General features: G+C 42.9%; 3 protein-coding genes across 8 annotated transcripts; 1 reads left to right on the top strand and 2 right to left on the bottom strand.

The window, feature by feature from the left end:
* The first annotated feature begins 247 nt into the window (after nucleotides 1-247).
* Nucleotides 248-2,574, top strand: LOC119311564 (prostatic spermine-binding protein-like). Of its 2 annotated transcripts, none has more exons than XM_037587208.1 (4): nucleotides 248-383; nucleotides 518-618; nucleotides 1,844-1,902; nucleotides 1,986-2,574. In XM_037587208.1, exons 2-4 carry the CDS (start codon nucleotides 520-522, stop codon nucleotides 2,326-2,328), a joined length of 501 nt encoding a protein of 166 aa, XP_037443105.1. In that variant the 5' UTR covers nucleotides 248-383; nucleotides 518-519; the 3' UTR covers nucleotides 2,329-2,574. The 2 variants fall into 2 exon arrangements, with proteins under 2 accessions (XP_037443105.1, XP_037443106.1); XM_037587209.1 differs by having other exon boundaries at nucleotides 262-388.
* Nucleotides 2,575-2,779: 205 nt separating this feature from the next.
* Nucleotides 2,780-11,473, bottom strand: LOC119311562 (probable anion transporter 6, chloroplastic). 2 transcript variants are annotated; one of them, XM_037587206.1, is made up of 15 exons: nucleotides 10,981-11,471; nucleotides 10,081-10,226; nucleotides 9,268-9,367; nucleotides 8,670-8,722; nucleotides 7,693-7,767; nucleotides 7,371-7,451; nucleotides 7,237-7,295; nucleotides 6,194-6,294; nucleotides 5,134-5,249; nucleotides 4,541-4,577; nucleotides 4,278-4,373; nucleotides 3,899-4,040; nucleotides 3,764-3,816; nucleotides 3,278-3,364; nucleotides 2,780-3,177 (listed from the first exon to the last, which is right to left on the bottom strand). In XM_037587206.1, the coding sequence occupies exons 1-15, from the start codon at nucleotides 11,332-11,334 to the stop codon at nucleotides 3,049-3,051; spliced, it is 1,629 nt and encodes a 542-aa protein (XP_037443103.1). In that variant the 5' UTR covers nucleotides 11,335-11,471; the 3' UTR covers nucleotides 2,780-3,048. The 2 variants fall into 2 exon arrangements, with proteins under 2 accessions (XP_037443103.1, XP_037443104.1); XM_037587207.1 differs by lacking the exon at nucleotides 7,693-7,767 and having other exon boundaries at nucleotides 10,981-11,473.
* A 168-nt stretch (nucleotides 11,474-11,641) lies between these two features.
* LOC119311565 (cysteine--tRNA ligase CPS1 homolog, chloroplastic/mitochondrial-like) lies at nucleotides 11,642-17,018 on the bottom strand. 4 transcript variants are annotated; one of them, XM_037587213.1, is made up of 9 exons: nucleotides 16,630-17,018; nucleotides 16,019-16,082; nucleotides 15,465-15,626; nucleotides 14,516-14,686; nucleotides 14,116-14,397; nucleotides 13,916-14,041; nucleotides 12,250-12,666; nucleotides 11,847-12,087; nucleotides 11,642-11,770 (listed from the first exon to the last, which is right to left on the bottom strand). In XM_037587213.1, exons 1-8 carry the CDS (start codon nucleotides 16,998-17,000, stop codon nucleotides 11,848-11,850), a joined length of 1,833 nt encoding a protein of 610 aa, XP_037443110.1. In that variant the 5' UTR covers nucleotides 17,001-17,018; the 3' UTR covers nucleotides 11,642-11,770; nucleotide 11,847. The 4 variants fall into 4 exon arrangements, with proteins under 4 accessions (XP_037443110.1, XP_037443109.1, XP_037443111.1 ...); XM_037587212.1 differs by having other exon boundaries at nucleotides 11,642-11,765; nucleotides 11,842-12,087; XM_037587214.1 differs by having other exon boundaries at nucleotides 11,651-12,087; nucleotides 12,250-12,351; nucleotides 12,466-12,666; nucleotides 15,465-15,658; nucleotides 16,630-16,649.
* Between the last annotated feature and the right edge of the window lie 1,286 nt (nucleotides 17,019-18,304).

Below are 18,304 nucleotides of genomic sequence, written 5' to 3' on the forward strand. Positions count from 1 at the left end.
ATAAGGTAGGCTGGACAGCGCAGCAGGCAACTCCCTGGCAGATGGGCCCTGCTTGGCAGCCAGCCCAAATCCAAGCCGATGGAAGCCAGTGGACTGCAGCAGCCGCAGGAACCACCCACCTCGCCGTCTTCCATCTCCAACGGCCCCGGCCCGGCCCCAGCCGTCAGCCCCCTCGTCGCACCAAAACCCTAGGACGGGACGGGACGGGCACGGCCGCGGCTCCACTCCACCCCAGCCTAGCCCACAGTCCACCGCGGAGCCCAAAACCCTAACCCCCCACCCCACCTCCCAACTATTAAAGCCTCCGCCCCAAGAAATCCGGCGCACGCTCGCCCCTCCTATCCCGTCATCTCTTTCCTCCCCCCCTCGGCGCAGCAACAGAGGTACGGTACGGCCTGCTCCCTCCCCTCCCCCCCGCTCCGCCCCGCCCTAGGGTTCCGGGCCCGGAGCCCAGATTTGGCCGCTTCCGCGCCCAGAAACCGCGCCTCACCCGTTTGCTTCGCCGGTTTCCGTGCAGAGATGGCGGCGGTGGCGACGACGACGGCGCTCCACGGGAGCCAGGCGGCGGGCGCGCTGGCCGTCGCCGCGCAGAGGCTGCTGGTTCTCCTCGCTCTCGCGGTGAGCCTCCGGCGCCCCTCTCCACTATTTATTACTACTCCGCCTTGTTATTGTGCCTGCGCGCGCGTGCTGCCTCCCTTGTTATTCCGTTTGTTGTTACGAGTTGCTACCAGATTGGCTCGTTGACCGTGATTCCAGCGCTGGTGGAGTTGAATTTTCCTCCTTCGTTAGGCGAAGGCATGGTGTGGTTTGCGTCCCTGAGGGTTTGACCCAAGGAATCCGGCTGGTTTGGCCCCTAGATCTGGAGGCCTATGCTCTTGACCGTAATGCTTAGGCAATTTTGACCTCTGTGTCCTGCTAAACAGTGCTTGTTTAGTTTCCGCGGTTGGTTTCTGCGGGTAGATCTAGGGCATCTAGGCAGATCTGGGTGGCTGCATCAGGGGAGGTTCGTTTGCAGGTGCAAACCTAGGTCGGTACATTGTGCCAAGCAGAGAAAATATCTTGTTGCATTGCATCAGGGCAGGTATTGATGATTCCAAGCCTCAACTCTGCCAAGCAGGGAAGATTGTTATTGTCGGGTTTTGCCAGTTGTAGAGCATGATGATTACCCAAAACTACTTCCGGCGCTTGGACTCCACCTGTGTCCCATCATGGAGCACATTATTTTTCGTTTCCGAGTGTCATTCGGACTCGGGACGTGGGTTTGTTACCGTGCCCTGTTTGGTTAGAGCAGTAAATGATGCTGTGAATAAGATTTAGGTGTGTGAATGGATAACGGTTACCGTTATAGTGGTAGTTTCCTAGCAATTGTCGCGTGTGATTGGCCATAGGTCCACTATATAAAAAAACGGTTAGGTTCTCAGTAATGTTTTTGGTAGTGTTTTATTAAGTTCCAATAAAATTGTCGTGATTACGTTTGCTGTTGGGAATTAGCTCTTACGGAAGCCCTTGAATTAATTTAATGAAAAAAAAGTACTGTGGCTGTCGAATGAGTGTCGTATTTGAGGAAAGCCTAAGCAGGGTTTTTTGTGATGTTAACGGAAAAGCCCAAACTGGTTTTATTGAAAATCCTTGCACTGTGACTGTAGAATTAAATGTCATCTCTTATGTCAATAATAAATAAAATTGTAGTGCTGTGGTTATTCTGTATACAAAGGGATTGCTTACTGACCACGGTTGAATAAGCTTTGTATATGCATTTATTTATATCATTGAATTGTTATGATAACCTTATTTCTTATTACTACCTATCTTCCTGTGCTGACATGACTTGAATCATGTTCAGATGGAAGCTGTAAACAATGGAGCAGATATCCTCACTGAGGACCAGCAAGAAATTATCAAGTAAAGTCATTACCCTATTCTGCATATGACTTCCACTGCAATGTATAGTTTTCTGTTGCTGACTGGTTTGTGCAATGCTGAAGGCAATTTGGCAGAATCAAATCTGAGACGGTTCCTGAGAACAAGGATGCAGGGTCTGATGACGACGATGATGATGATGAAGATGAGGATGATGAAACTGGTGATGCTGATGATGATGATGCTGATGCTGGGGAGGACTTCTCGGGTGAAGAAGGTGAGGACGATGACGAGGATGATGACCCTGAGGCGAACGGCGATGACGCTGGTGCGGGGAGCGACGATGATGATGGTGATGATGACGATGATGATGGTGAAGATGGCGAGGATGACGATGATGATGACGAGGACGACGATGAGGAGGATGAGGAAGATGAGGACCAGCCGCCGGCCAAGAAGAAGAAATGATCTGCCTTCCTGCTGTCTGTGTTTCAGTCCCTTAGTTTATCTGCTGTCTAGATGATGATTGAGCGGGTCTGGTACACACCGACCTATGTAGCTTCTGTGTCGTGGTGGTTTGATGTCTCATAGGGTAGAACATTGAACTTCTAATGTTGTTTCCTGCGTTGTGCAAGTAGTCTTAACATTTCGGTGTTGATGTGCTGTGTTTATTGGAGCTGTGGTACCATTCAATCTAATTCTTGTTACTCCATGTTGTCACGTGCTTTGAATGGCTTTTGGGTTCAACTTCTTTATGCTTCTGGTGAGTGAATATTGCAGAGTTTGTATCACTGCTATCTGAATGTTTGGATTTGAACAACTTGTAAGGAAAAGGCATGTCAATCTAATAGAAGAACCGAAGAAGCATTTGAGACTTCTTTCAACCTTTTTTGTCTAAAAACCTATCTTTGCATGGATGTTGAATGGGACAACACAGGTCCCAGCAATGGAAAACAGTGACAGGCACTTCCATTCCAAAATTGTGCCACAACATACTAAACATACATGCACCGCAGAAAAGGCCTATACAATATACAGAGATCTCTACAGTATCTGGACGCCCATGGGACATGTACATACACTGTCTACTTGTTCCTACCAGTCTATCCAGTGCCCAGGAGCTCCATAAATTTGCTGGGCAGGGTGAGCTAAACTCCCAACGGATTTTCCTTCTGAATGGTCCTTCGACTACTGATTACTCTCTGTTAACGACTCAGACGCCAACTTGTTGAAATCCTGGGGCTCGCTGCTGGCGAATGTCAACCAGACGGCAGTGCCCGTTAAGTAGAAGAAGATCGAAGGAGCAAAGAGCGACATCTGCACATGTACAAAAGACGGTAATGAGTTGTTAGAATGATACGTGATAGAAAATACAGGTCAAGGAGATGGATCAGATTTGTGGTGTTGGCAAGCATACACTCCAAGAATGAGTTGTGTCGACAAGATAGCCGACTAGCGCGACACCAACGATTCCAGGCACGGCCCCTACGGTGTTTGTGATTCCCTGGAATGGAAAGGCAATGAGTCAACAACCACCCATAGAAGAAATTGCCTTTTCTCTTGCCAACTCTGCTTCCCCTTTCCACCAGTGCCTTCAGTAACAACCATTGTTTGATGAATTATACAGACTCGTTAGCGGTAGGCACTAAAAGTCTGAAACTACCAAAACTAGAAACACTAGGATGTGGGGTATTCCTCTGGAAATGCATTTACTATCAAGTAAAATCTCAAGGGTTTTAATTACGAAACCCTGTCCAGGGTCCGATATAGTAACAAACAAAATTACAACCAAATATCTGGTCCAAACAAAGGGAATTTTGTTTTCTTTTTACCATTCCATTTTTTACAGGACAAACACAGAATTTTTTTTTTCCAGAAAACGGTTATAAGTTGCATGCCTTACCAGGAGAATGCTTGCATATTCACGAGATATATCTTGATGGGTGCAATAAAGACCTGTTTGTAAACCGAAACATTAAGATTTTGGACGTTGGAAACATGGAAGGAAAAGGAATTGCTGCAAGCTTAGCACAATTACCTGATAATGCGAAGTTGGAGAGTGATATACCACCTGTAAGGAAAGCAACAACGACCCAGGGAGGCAGTCCAAGATCGACAGAGGAAAGCATCATAAAAGCTGCAGGTGACAAGAACGCAATTGCTTGACATATTTTCCGTACCTACAAAAGAAATTAATCAACTTAGACTCAACTTTTTCGTTGTCCTGTAAAAAGGCCTTACTTACACAAGAAAACTAGACATCTCGTGGCAATTTGCAGTGGTGATTTTTAAATATTCCAAACTTTACAAATAAACTCTAGGAGCATCCATATAGGAACCTAATAAAGGGGGTCAACTAAAATCAGAGCAAGCAGATTTTTTATTATTCCTTTTTCATCTTCAAGGCAATTATTTACCTTTGTGGTGTCAACTCCACTTGATATCAAGTTGTCTGCAAAAGGTGCTGCAATAGATGTAATAACCATTGAACCCAAAGGAGGAAGAATTGACACCTACAACAAATACCAAATATGGGACTTCATAAGACATGAGACTGGAGCAGTAGTTGTAAATGAAAAACAAGGACACACCATGATCACATAGTAAGAACGAGGAGGGATATGAGGCTTTCATTACAAGGGTGTTCCTGTAATTATAAGAAATGAAAGCATGTACATACCCATGCAGCGTCTGTCAAGTTCAAGTTTAGCTCCTCACTGCATAAGAATTGAACAGGAATATATCACAAAAAAGCAAGGACATTGTTACAAATATTTGACATAATGTACTGAACAGCAGAAAGAAGACTGGATTCCCCCAAACATTTTGCTGGACTTCTAAAGCATTATTAAATTGACGTATCACAACAAATGCGACTATGATACGAAAGCAGCTATGCAATACAGCGCCACGTAAATCTATAATGTCCAGTCTCAACTTGAGCACAAGTTTCAGAAAATTTATATGTAAAAATCTCCTGTTCCATTTGGTTCTATCTTTGTTGAAGTCAATCCACTTTCAGAAAACTGAACTGAACGAGTAGGAAAAGTGTGCACGTGCAAGAAAGTTGTTCATATAGGGTGTTAACACACTGAAAAGTTAGTGAACGAAATCCTAGCAATTCAATCTCAATAGTAGCACCAAAATGTTGAATAGTAAAAGAAATAGGTGTGTCCAACTCACTAGGGACAGTTCATGAAAATAAGACAGTTAGTTAATCGAAAGGGGATACATTGAGTGAAAAATGACAAGACAAAATGCAAAGTGCCAAACCTAAAGAATGTTGGAAGCCAAGACAAGCAAGTATAGTGGCCCCAGCTTCCACAAAAGTGAGTGTATATCATTGCCCACACTGCCTTGCTTTTAAAGAATTCCCCCCAAGGCACATCCTACAACACAAAGGATAAAACTTGCTATATCAGTAATGTTTGTGAATCAAGCACCTACACTATTTAATACATAATAATGCATCACTCCCATCAACAGGGTCACCTTATTTTATTGGGAGTTATAAATTACATCTACAGCCAAGTGAAATAGGTCACAGCACTCGTGCTGAACTGTCGCTAGATGGGGGAAAGCCCAACATGTACTGTATACAACATCCAAATAGGGAAAGGCTCAGTGGTATGCCTTTAATGTCATGCAAGTTAACAAAAGCATAGTTATGTGCTATAGTTAGACCAAGATGGCCATGTGATACAGGTGAAAAATTCCTTATCTGGAAGGCACAGTTTTCGTTGGTTCATTGGCTTATCGTTCGTTATTACAAAATGATGTCTTCCAAGTACAGTGCGCATCTTTCTGCAACCCCGGCTGAAGTCTATGGCAGCATTTATATTTTGCAGTCTCACCACACAGTAGCAACAGACTAGCAGAACAGTCTATTGGCTATTCTGGGTATATAGTAAACAAAACTAAGAATGGCATGTAAACAAAGAGATTAAAATAAATTTTCATTCGAGCAAATTAAATTGCAGAAGCTAGCACAAAATCCACACCAACGATAGTTTCGATTATATTGCACATACTAACTACTTGAGAGGATTCTCGAGTCTTCACACTTTTACAACGGCAAACAGTTCACACAAATTCACAATTTGAAACACTCTAGCAACCAACATATTTCTTGCCAATGAACTGAAAAGTTTCTCAGATCATTTGATGTAGTTGATATAACTTGATACTGGAACTTTTTCATCGATCTCACAACTTTGTAACACTTTTAACTTGATTCATGTCTTCTATGTTCTAACAAAGAGGTTAAGTGACATGCCAATAGCTACTTTTCAACTGGTGGAAAAAACTCTAGTGAATATGTCAGCTCTCAAACCTTTAGTGAGTCTGTCATCTCTTCAAGTGATGAGTCCGATGACTTTGAAGGCACAGATGATGAGACATGACCATTAGATCCAGCAGAAGTATTTTCAAGATCTGTAAAGTAGATGGTATTTTCAGGTATTGTAGTTGAAATTTTGTACTTATTGCGCAGAAATGGTAAGATCATAATGAACAAATATTTTTAGCAAACAAGCTAAGCTCAAAGAATACTTAATACTGAACATATTGAATGCTATTTTGTAATAGTACCGATAAATCTAGTGCAAACCACACTCAAAACATAATCATGTAAACATATTGGTTAGTACATCAAATCAATTTGGAACTACCAAATTTGAGGTAGTCCTCAATGTATCTGCTGTACAACTGAAATTTCTCATATTTAAAACTGATTAGTGTTAGATTGAAAGGATGATTTTCTGACATAAATCTGTGTCAGCATCACATTGATCCCTTTTCTCTCTTCCAAGTTTAACAGCTGTTACTTAATAGACTACATGATTTTCTGACATAAATCTGTGTCAACATCACATTGATCTTTTGGGGGGAATTTTTCAAGTTACCTTTATGCTCAAACAGTCAGAAGTGCACATATAGGATTTGCCACGATACGTAAACTTGGGTCAGGCATGGCACTTATGTTAGATCAAACTTGACATAGAGGTTACGAAGACCAGATTGTACAATCATGATCACAAGATCAAACCAAACTGACAACCTGGCTATACAAGGTTGCCGAATATTCTACAGTTCATATACGATTACACAAACCAAGATGGTTTGGGTAATTGCATCAAGCTATGATTTTTCACTAGATATGTCATATCTGCTTATGAAAAAACACACAATGATATCATTAAGGCCACAATATGATTCCTTCAGCTAAACTAGCATGCCACAATTCATTTTCTTCTATAACACATACAAACGGAGTATATTAAAAAAGAGATATGATTAAAAGTAACATTCATTGCAAGTCTCAATGGACAGTTTCTATCATGGTTGTTAAGACTTGTAAAATAGATGTGCACTTACTTAATATATCTTCATTGTCACCTGGCTGTAGTTCTTGTACAGATTCAAACACTAGACACCTGTGGAAATAAAAGAAGATGAAGCTAACCAGAAGAAATATTCAATTATGTGCTGCTAAGAAGTTTTTTGCTTACCATATAATTCCAAGAAGACCAAATATGTAAAAGACAGATTCCCAGCCAAGGTTCTGAATGATGGGAGGGGCGAACAGAAGTCTGTAATATTATCATAGACCAGGAGTTAACTATCTCGTACCATTGTCAATTAAGTTGTGTAATCATAATGTCACACAGTCAAAATGCAATGCAATGTTGTTTTAGAACCAAGCAAAAAGTTACATCAGGTTACAAAGGTCTGATAATCTATCAGGATTTCTGTAAAGATGAAAGTTTCTGCTTAGACCCAAAACTTTTACGTGCATCTGAATATATCTTGAAAATACTGCAAAACACTTACCCTAAGACACTTCCAAAGGCTAAACCACCAAAAACAACAGAAACCGCTCTTGATCTTTCTTTAAGAGGAATGGTCCTGAATGTGCAGCCATAGCAGTTAAATATGCAATAATAATGTATGAGAATGATGCTTCTCAAGTTTAATATGTTTATTCTATGTTCTTCCAGAGAGCAGCAATAATTCTACTACCTTCTATCATGTTCAATAGAATTAAGATCTCAGCAGGGAGATAAGGTAGCTTTCTATTGGATTTCCTTTAAGCATAACAAGTACTTCCTCCGTTCCTAAATATTTGTCTTTTTAAGATTTCAAATGGACTACCACATACGGATGTATATAGACATATTTTTCACTCATTTTGCTCCGTATGTAGTCACTTGTTTAAATCTCTAGAAAGACAAATACTCCGTCCGAAAATACTTGTCATCAAAATGGATAAAAGGGGATGTATCTAGACATATTTTAGTTCTACATACATCTCTTTTTATCCATTTTGATGACAAGTATTTTCGGACGAAAGGTATTTAGGAACAGAGGGAGTAATAATACATAGTTCTTTTTTCTTTCATAAACGTGTCAACAGAAAAGCTACATCATATCCACACCAATAACCATTGAGAAAGTTATGCAATATAATCGTCATAAAAAATCCAGAATAAGACGTACATCAATCTTTTATGTATTACAATAAAAGAACGTGAATAGCTACCACCTGCGATTAAGCACAGGTAGCTAAAAAAGAATCCATCTAAACATTAAATATCCACAAAAACAATGCCAATACACTAGTTAGCTAGCGAAGAGTGTATAGTCACAAGATTCACCATCATCGATACAGGGTATTTCTAATAAATATCTCTACAACTACATGAGAACCGTGAAAATTCCTGCTTAAAATTTTAGGAAGCAGCCTGAAATTCACATGAAGGAGATGTAAATGGTAGCCTGTGTCCAAGGAGAAGGTATTTTAGGCTTACCGTGCAATTAAATCTGTGGCTGCTGATGGTGAGACTCCTTCTCCAATGCCTACCTAGCATAGCAACAAAGTTAAAATGAATAAATACAAGGATAAATATTTAAATAGTAAATTATTACTAGGAACACTCCCACCGTACTGACATGAAGATGTGATAAAAGAAACTAGGTATTGTCATCGCATGGGAATGCTCCAAAAACCAAAGTTGACATGCAGGTACTGCAATAATGCATGGGGTGCTTTATATGGTAAGGTGAAGGGACACTTATTTGCACCAAAACACATTTTTACATAAATATGATACACCTGCCACCTGGAAATGTGCATATGAAATAATATAGCAATCATCATCTTAAAAAAATGTTTTTATAGGTAACCCAGTCTATGCTAATTTATGCTCAGAATACACAGAAACGTTAACCCAAATAATAACAGCCATCACTCTCGGTTGAAAGTATGCTTTGTATGGGTATGTGTTCCTAATACAGAAATGAAACCAATGTACAAAACATGGTAAAAAAAGCACAAAAGAAGTTAAGTGTACCGGATCATATGTGAACAAGAAGTTTCTAGAGGCTAACTAATGAGTAGAGGTATACCAGAATCCTTGATAGCACAAGTCCTGGCATGAATCCTGCTACAACAGGAATAACAGCTGTGGCCAAAGACCACACAAGAACACCGGCCTTAAGCACTGTCCTGCAATTAGCATATGAGAAAAACAATTATTGCAATATGAAAATAAATAAATGAATAATATGCATTATATGAGAAATATAAGATGAGAAAAAATTTATGATCAAATTATAAGAAATCAAATTATAAGAGATGGCCTTTGAGTTATGCAAGAAGCGCCTGCTAAACAAGTTACATGCTTGTTTCTTAATTCATTTATTGTTGGTTTACGCCTATGAATTTTTGTTGCTAAGAATTTAAGAGTCAAGCTAGACTGATAACATAAAATATGCAACCGGAAAAGAGGCAAAATAACATTATAAAGCCAGGTAGAACTCACAAACCATATTATACTCCCTCCTATCCATAATAAGTGTCGCAGGTTTGAATTAAGATTGAACTAACCTTAGTTCAAAACTGCGACACTTATTTTGGATTGGAGGGAGTAGCATTTAGCACGTCATACTTCTCTTTTGCATTTTTCCTTACCTACTACACTTAGTCTAAAGATTCTTCCGATGGTACGGACAGATGGTTTTAGTTAGATAGCATAGGTGAAGAAGAAACAACTGTCATCATGACATTTAACTTTTATTTGGGACAATGCCATATTAGAGTCACCAGCAGTCAATAACTATACTTATGATGCAAAAAATCTTTGTGTATGCAAAATCAAAGATAACTTTGTATTTGTATTTATAAAATGTACAGGAGGCTTTTTGTTACCCCAAACAAACCTTCCACCAATCAATTTTGCCAGCCAGCCCCCAGGTAGTTGACTCAAAGCATAGCCCCAGAAGAATGATGATTGAACTAGGCCAGCAGTCGATGAGCTCCAACCATACTGATGTGACATTGGAATGATCGCAACACTCAAGTTAACCTGAAAAGGTAGAGTAGTTGCGTTTAGCAGAAATTCCTGAGGAAACAAAAACTGAACTGCCTAGATAAGCCACACATAGAAGTAATTAGCTACGCTAAGTGAAGAAGTGCATATCAAGACCGCATTAACAACCTTGAGCAAGTCAGATGGTTTGCCAGCGAGACAATTAATGGTGCAGAAACACTTCGGTCGACATCAACAACGACAAAAAATACGTGCAATATGGATGCAGACGAATGCCAGAACGGGTATCGCACAACCTGACAGATATCATGTTTGGTATGGAATTAACCGTTAAGCAAAGTCGTAAGAGGAAAATTCCAACCGGTAGGCTTGAGCTGAAGTTTCTCACAGCTACGCCCTCTCTGCGGCGTGCATGCGGCTAGAGGAAAACCGAAAGAAGACGCCGCCCCAAGCATCAAAACCTGTTGAGCGTGGCAGATGCGCGGTGGTAAATGGTAACCGCTTGCTTTGATCATGAGCAAACCGGTATTAGTGTTCTCCCAAATGTGGCGCGTGCATTTCTGTCGACGCCTTGACGCAACAATGGTGTTAAATTCAGTCTAGTTGCGGACCTGCGCCCCAGTTTTAAGCCATGCTTTGTTTTTCCCCCATCTTGAGTTTCTCCGATTTGCTCTCGCGGACCACCGCAAGGCGTGTCAGTAGCACCGTCCGTGCTAGCGGATAGAGGCCAATTAAGCAGTAAGAAATGCCCCTAAACGAGAGAGAAAGAGAGCGGAGCGCGCGCAAGCACCTTGTCCATGTTGCAGATGACGAAGGCGAGGGAGGTGGCGCCGATGAGCCTGTAGCGCTCCGGCAGCCCCTCCCAGGGCGGCCACCGAAGCTCCAGCGCCTCCTCCTCCTCAACCTCCTCCGCAAGCACATCCCCTCCTCCCTTCCTCTCCGCCGCCACCTCCGGGACCACGGAGCGCTTCTCCACGGCGCCCGCGGGCCCGCCCCCGCTGTCTCTGGAGGAGAACCGCCTCACGGCCCCGCGGCGCCGGTGCGGGAGGACGAGCAGGCGCGGCGGGAGCATGCGGCGGCGGGGCCCGGCGAGGGGGAGGAGGCAGCGCTCGGGCTGCAGCGCGGAGGAGGCCGCCATCGCCATGGCCGCTTCGCTCGGGCTCGGGAGCTAGGCGTGGCGCTGCAGTGGAGTTTGAAATTTCTCGGTGGGGTTTCGGAGAGGAGGAGGGGAGGCGTACACGCGGCGAGGGGCGGAACGAGCGGCCATGGGCAGCGGAGCAAGCGTGTCGCGTGCCACTGCCGCTGCTCCGCGGCGGGGAGGGGACGGCGACGAGCGTGTGGCTGGGGTCGCCCCTCGGCCACCGACCGGTGGGACCACGCCCCGATACGGTCACGTGGAAACCGTTGCTACCTGGCTTTGCTAGTTGCCAGTACCTCCTTTGGCAGCCAGGAAAAAGAAATGCACAATTATTATTATGGATAGATAGACTTTCTGGCACAATTTTTTTGTTGGCACATTGCAGGCATCGATCAAAACTGTTCTCTGTCCCTCTACATTTCATTCACTACTGCAGGTCATGGACTCGATAACATACATACATTGCGGTTTCTCAAAACTGTCACCGGCTGGAGAGGGTGCCGCGCTGGGGGTTCATGTTCATGTACTGCTCTTGGCAGCCACGGGCTGCTCCGAGGCCGGCACGGAGGGCCTCCAGGCGGTGCCGTCGGGGCCGTCCATGAGGGCGACGCCGAGGGCCGCCAGCTCGTCCCGGATCTCGTCCGACCGACCGAACTGCTTCGCCTTCCTCGCCGCTGTCCGCTCCTCGATCTTCTGCACCACCTGCTCCTCGGTGACGCCCGCCCTCCGCAGCGCCTTCTCCCGCAGCTGCTGCAGAGCCTGAGAAACAACAACAGCACAAGGTCGTCGTCCTCAGTGGATCATCAACACTAGTAGAATGCACAGCATGGAAACACATTTGTCTTCTTCACCAGAACCAAGCATCACAACAGTGGCTGGCCACCAATCTGCTGTTTTCAGTTTACACAACGCGGCTCTCACCTCATGGTAGCTCGAAGGCATCAGCCCTAGGACAGAAAGCACCATTCTCACTTTCTCTTCCAACGCCGCGAGTGATTCCAGCCGTTTCTCCTGCTTCTTTCCCTGACCAAACACAACACCAGAGCAAAGAAAGTAGTCAAGGCGACTAGTACTTCTACCTGAGTAGAGTAGTGAATCCAAAATGTACCTCCACAAGTTTATTATCACTGGCTTTACCTTACGAGTATGCAGCAAATCATTCATAACTTTCAACGGCTCGGAAATAGCAGCTAGCGCCACCGAAGTGTGAAGATCATCGGACATCGAGGTTTCGAAATCCTCGTGAAGCTTCTCGATGCAGTGCGTGGTAGTAAAAGGTAGTGAACCTCCGCTACTGCTTTGGTCCTGCTGGGTGCTTTCTTCACAGTCGCGCAATGTCTGTATGTAGGAAATGATTCAGCATAAGGACATGAATTACAAGTAATGGCATTTAAAGTATCGCCTGATGAAATAACAAGAATGGTGAAATGTAACTTTTAGTGCCAACACAAGTCGAGAGTTCCGACTAGTCAGGCACAAGGAGCAATTCTATAGTCTCAGGCATGGATACAAAAGCTACCCGTTGCTGGCTGTAAACTGACTGACTTCAGCTAGAGACACAGAGCGACTACTACTGTACTCCCATGGATTCTAAAGCAACACTGTCGAGTGACACGATGTGGAAGCACAAGACCATGGATGAAATAGTAACTCTAAATTTTGGGCTGATCTGTCAGCACTTCTAAACAGGCAGGATGAAATCAGGGAGGTCAAAATATATAAATATATCAGTATAGGAAAAAAAACAGTTCTTCAGATTAAGCCAGCCTAGGCCACAAAAGGCTCAGATTAAAATTTCTGACCAGGATAACAACATCTAGTCCAGGTTGAGCATTGATTATTAAGTTACTGAAAGTTGTACAGCAGAATTAGCACTGAAACCATGCTGCAAGTCCGCTTCAAGAACATGAGACAAAAGGCATAGTGTATCTAACTAATAGTGAAATCGCTAAATTTGCCTCTAGATACGCAAGGTCGTTGGCATAAGAATAATGGTGACCTTTTTGTGCATGCCATTGTAAGGTTTCACTGGCATTATTTTTGTAGGAAGGCCACATTTGGAATATGTACACATCCTTGTTATAAGAAAAGTCAAAATATGAAGGCCTGAAAATTTTGTATATACGCAAGTACATTGTAGATATGCAAGTACGTTGGCATAGGAATAACAGTTCCCTTTTTGCACACGCCATTTTAAAGCTTCACTGGCTTTACTTTTCTAGGATGGTCACTTTTGGCGTATGAACACAGTTAAAGAAAAGCCAAAAAATGAAGGCCTGACAGGTTCGTCGGCTCCTGCATCCAAAGTGATCCTCATATCCAACAGGCGCCTACAACTTACAAGTAAATTCATATAAATAGACTAAATGTTGTTTAAACTGGTTGGTGTTATTCAAACATTCTTGTAGCCACTACCCCAACGGCCACAGAGAGCCACCACTTTGATTTCGAAACAATATGACATAGTATAGACTAATAGCATATACCTGATATGACATGTTATTAAGCATGTAAGCAGTTCATGTGAACATAGTAGCAAAAAGATAGCAATAGCATGAAGCCATGAATATATAAAGATAGAATATACCTGATAAGTGTAGTACAATCTATCTGATGCAACATTAAGCTGCTCAACTGTGTAGTTGATTGGTGACCTGTAGTGGGTACCAAGCAAGAACATCCTCAATGCAAGCGGGTGGTACAGCTCTATGACCTGAAAAAGTTGGCAATCTTTGAGAAAGCAGGGTATAGTTATTCAGAAAACACAGTATTCATGTAATGAATTACCTTGCGTATAGTGATAAAGTTACCAAGCGATTTAGACATTTTCTGGCCATTTACATTGACAAAACCATTGTGCACCCAGTAATTTATGCTGCTGTCACAACATGCTGCACAGCTTTGAGCAATTTCATTCTCATGATGTGGAAATATCAGGTCCTCCCCGCCACCATGAATGTCAAAAGAATTGCCCAAGTATTGTGCACTCATGGCACTGCATTCAATGTGCCATCCTGGCCTACCCGGGCCCCAAGGGATATCCCACCATGGCTCCCCATCTTTTGCAGCCTACAGTCCACACAAAATCAACTAACTTGGTGCTGAAGTAAATATCTAAATCAACTCTTCACAGAGCAGACACGGAACAATCTACATACTTGAAATGGGGAAATGGGACGTCTATTACCTTCCATAGGGCAAAATCAGCTGGGTTTTTCTTTCTCTCGTCAACTGCAACCCTTTCACCAGCTCTATTATCATCTAGTTTTCGACCCGATAACTTCCCATATTCAGGAAAATTGTCAACAGAGAAATAGACATCCCCACTTACTACATATGCACAACCATTATCGATGATCTGTTCCAAGAAAAATAGCATAAAAAAAGGAAGTCAAACCAAAAGAAAAGAACTCTATTATGATACTCTGAAAATATGAGAACTGTAAGTGTCTGTAATTTATTTTGGATTTGTGTAAACATATTATATAGGTAATAGAACTCAGATTAACAGTAAGACATACTCCCTCTGTCCCACAATGTAAGACGTAGCTTGCAAAAACGTCTTATATTGTGGGACGGAGGGAGTACTAAACATCAATAACACAAAGTATTGTTCTTCATGTCCACAGCCGCATATACAGAATTATATCACATCCAACATTGCCATATACATTATACATGTGCAAAGAACTAGTGCAATCTCAGGTTGTTATTTTTTTCATAAATGAAGAGGATGTGAGTATACTGAATGTAATAGCAAATTCCTAGGTTGCCATGGTAACAACCTACTTTGGAAATGGATGTCCTTTGTACAAGAATTCTATTTTTATTAGATAACCTGCTTAAAAATGAAGCTCAAATGCATTGACCAACCCCATGAAAGCAGCACATTATAATGATAACAACCGAATGCTCTGGATGGATAAGAGTACGTCCAAACAAGGGTATTTCAACCAAATATAGGAGCAAATCCACTTAGCAAGGCTATTGCAGAAAGCAGTATAAAAACAAAAGATAAATAACAACAACCAACTGCACACACACACACACACACACACACACACATACAGATATGTAAAAAGTAGTGCATACAAGACAGTACGACACCAATGAGCCACGTTACAAGTACAACTTACCTGTTTTATCATGGTTACAATCTGATCAATGTGATCTGAAACACGGGGCTCCACAGATGGTGGTAGACATTGAAGATGAGCCATGTCCGACAGGAAATCATCAGAGTATCTTTTGCTTAAGCTAAAAGGATCTTCCCCCAATTGGTTAGCTCTTGCAATTATCTACAGAATTCCAGAAGTGCAACTCAGGTTTCCTGTGCAGATGTAATCGGTGTTTAAATTTTCTTTCTAGTTTTCCAGGTAAACTAGCTTAATACAATTAGCAGCGAACTGAATGCAGTGGATATGAACTGAGCAAACTAAATTCAGGGATAAGTCTGAAGTGAACTGTTCACATTACATGAGCATCAAAAGAAGACCTCTGCCTTCTCTATTTCAGTTCAGGTCATAATCATTTTTCTGGACGGTAATGCTATAATTTGACAACTTTTAAATGGAGATGATGCAAGAGAAGCTATAAATACAATAGTAGCATTTTTTGTTAAATTAGTTTAAAAACTAAGAACCAAACATCACTTGTAGTTATATGCAAACAAATTCAACCTGAAAATCACCTTGTCATCGATGTCAGTAAAGTTCCGAACATAGCGTACTTCATAGTCCAAATAACGCAAGTACCTAAGATGGCCATAATTACATGTCAGGAGACCAAAGATAATCAGATGCAGTGCTTCCCATTCCCTACCTGGAAAAAAAAATTACTTGACGAAAACAAGAGAGGACCAAATGTTCACTGGTGACATTACATGCATAGTGTTTTAGAATGCCAGACTATCAGCGGGTGCATAAGCCCATAGACAAATTTTACTAGCATATTCAAGCTTAGTCGAATAACTGGACCATTATAGCACAGTTTGCTATGGTGTTAATGTTAGAACTTCCTAAACTGAGCTGGGCATATCACAAAAATGGGTACTATTAAGTGTTGACTATCAAATGGACAAATTGCTTCTGGCCTCTCCATCTAGAGATATACAGAGATAAAATGGCCTATTAAATTCAATTATTAGGTATTAGCATTGCTTTTACAGTTGCAAAATCGTTTCTGATTTTCACCATTTGACCCACACGAACACACTGGCACAAACACAGGACACAGCCAAGTGGACCAAAACTGCCATGAAATCAGCAGCGCCGAGCTTGAATGACTAGTGGACGGACGAACCTGAAGAGGACATCGAAGGCGACGTAGGCGCGGGCGTGGCCGATGTGGCTGTCGTCGTAGGGCGTGACGCCGCAGACGTACATGCCGACCTCCCCGCCGGGCGCGCGCGGACGGAACGGCTCCCTCCTCCTCGACCTCGTGTTGTACAGGTGCATGTCCCGGGCCTTCTCCGGGGCCGCGCCATTGGAGGAGGCGGCGGCGGAGCAGAAGAAGAGCTTGGCGGGGTGGGAAAGGAGGCGGCGGGGGCGAACGAGAGCGGGCAGGGCTAGGGACTCTCCGTGGCGCGGGAAGGCTCGGGACTGTGAGGAGAGGAGCAGCGGGAAGAGGCCGGTGGCGGCGCGCCTCGCCGCCGCCGCCGCCGCCGCCATCATGGGTGGGTCGTGAAGGCCGCACGCGCGAGAGGTAGGATAGCGTTTTTCTGAATTTTTTGTTTTGCTCCCTAAGATTTCTGGATTAGTGCAACATCTCTCCGCACACGATCAGTTTGGGTTTGGTCCAAAACCGCCTAGGGCCCGCTCGCCGCTGCATCCATGGGCTGTTTGGTTCTAGGTCTGGAAGTGTCACACTTTGCCGTACAATTGCATAAGGTTAGGGGTGTTTGGTTTGAGACTAAGTTTGCCAAAATTTGCCACATTTAAGGTTAGACAAGTTTGACCAATTTAGGTGTGTGTTTTGTTCAAGCCATATCTTAGACAAGCCACACTATGGTCCTATATCACATACACACTATGGTCCACACTATGGATCTAGAACATAGATATAATGATGATAATATAAACAGTTCAGATCTGAAATCATGGCACCTGGGCGCAAAATGACAAGCATTAAGCATGACAAAGTCATAACAACATCAATCTCAGAACATAATGGATACTAGGGATCAAGCCCTAACAAAACTAACTCAATTACATGATGAATCTCATCCAACTCCTCACCGACCAGCGAGCCTACGAAGGAAGTACTCACTCCCGGTGGGGAGCATCATGGAATTGGCGATAGAGAAGGGTTGGTGATGACGAAGGTCGAAGACCCCCCTCTCCGGAGCCCCAAACAGACTCTAGATCTGGCCTCCCGATGAAGAACATGAGATGGCAGGGGCTCCATCTCGTGAAACGCGATAATTCTTTCTCCCTGTTTTTTTTCTAAAAAATATGATTTTATAGCGTCGGTTTCAGGGTCTGCGGGGCCACCGGGTGGGGACAACCCACCTGGGCATGCCTGGAAGGGGGGCGCCCTGATGGGTTGTGCCCACCTAGATGCCCCCCTCCGGTGGTTCTTCGGTCCAGAAATTATCTTATTCATATAAAAATTCCTCGTAAAGTTTCGTTCCAATCTAAGAACTTTTATTTCTGCACAAAACAACAATGGTAGTTTTGCTGAAAACAACGTCAGTCTGGGTTAGTTTCATTTAAATCATGCAAATTAGAGTTCAAAATAAGAGAAACAAGCGTTAGGGAAAGTAGATACGACGGAGACGTATCACACATGACTCATCATTTTTGCCCCACATAGCTTTAATTGAAATTTTGTGTGTGTTTCCAAGGCTATATTGATCTTTTTCTTTGTAATATTGGTAATTACTTAGAACATAAAAAAATCTAAGATCCGTATGGTCTTAGAACACAATAAAATTTTGCACATCTTAGAAATTTTAGTGTGTTTCTATTTCTAAGAC

The sequence above is a fragment of the Triticum dicoccoides genome, chromosome 5B (genome assembly GCF_002162155.2).
Source record: "Triticum dicoccoides isolate Atlit2015 ecotype Zavitan chromosome 5B, WEW_v2.0, whole genome shotgun sequence".
Classification (NCBI taxonomy): domain Eukaryota; kingdom Viridiplantae; phylum Streptophyta; class Magnoliopsida; order Poales; family Poaceae; genus Triticum; species Triticum dicoccoides.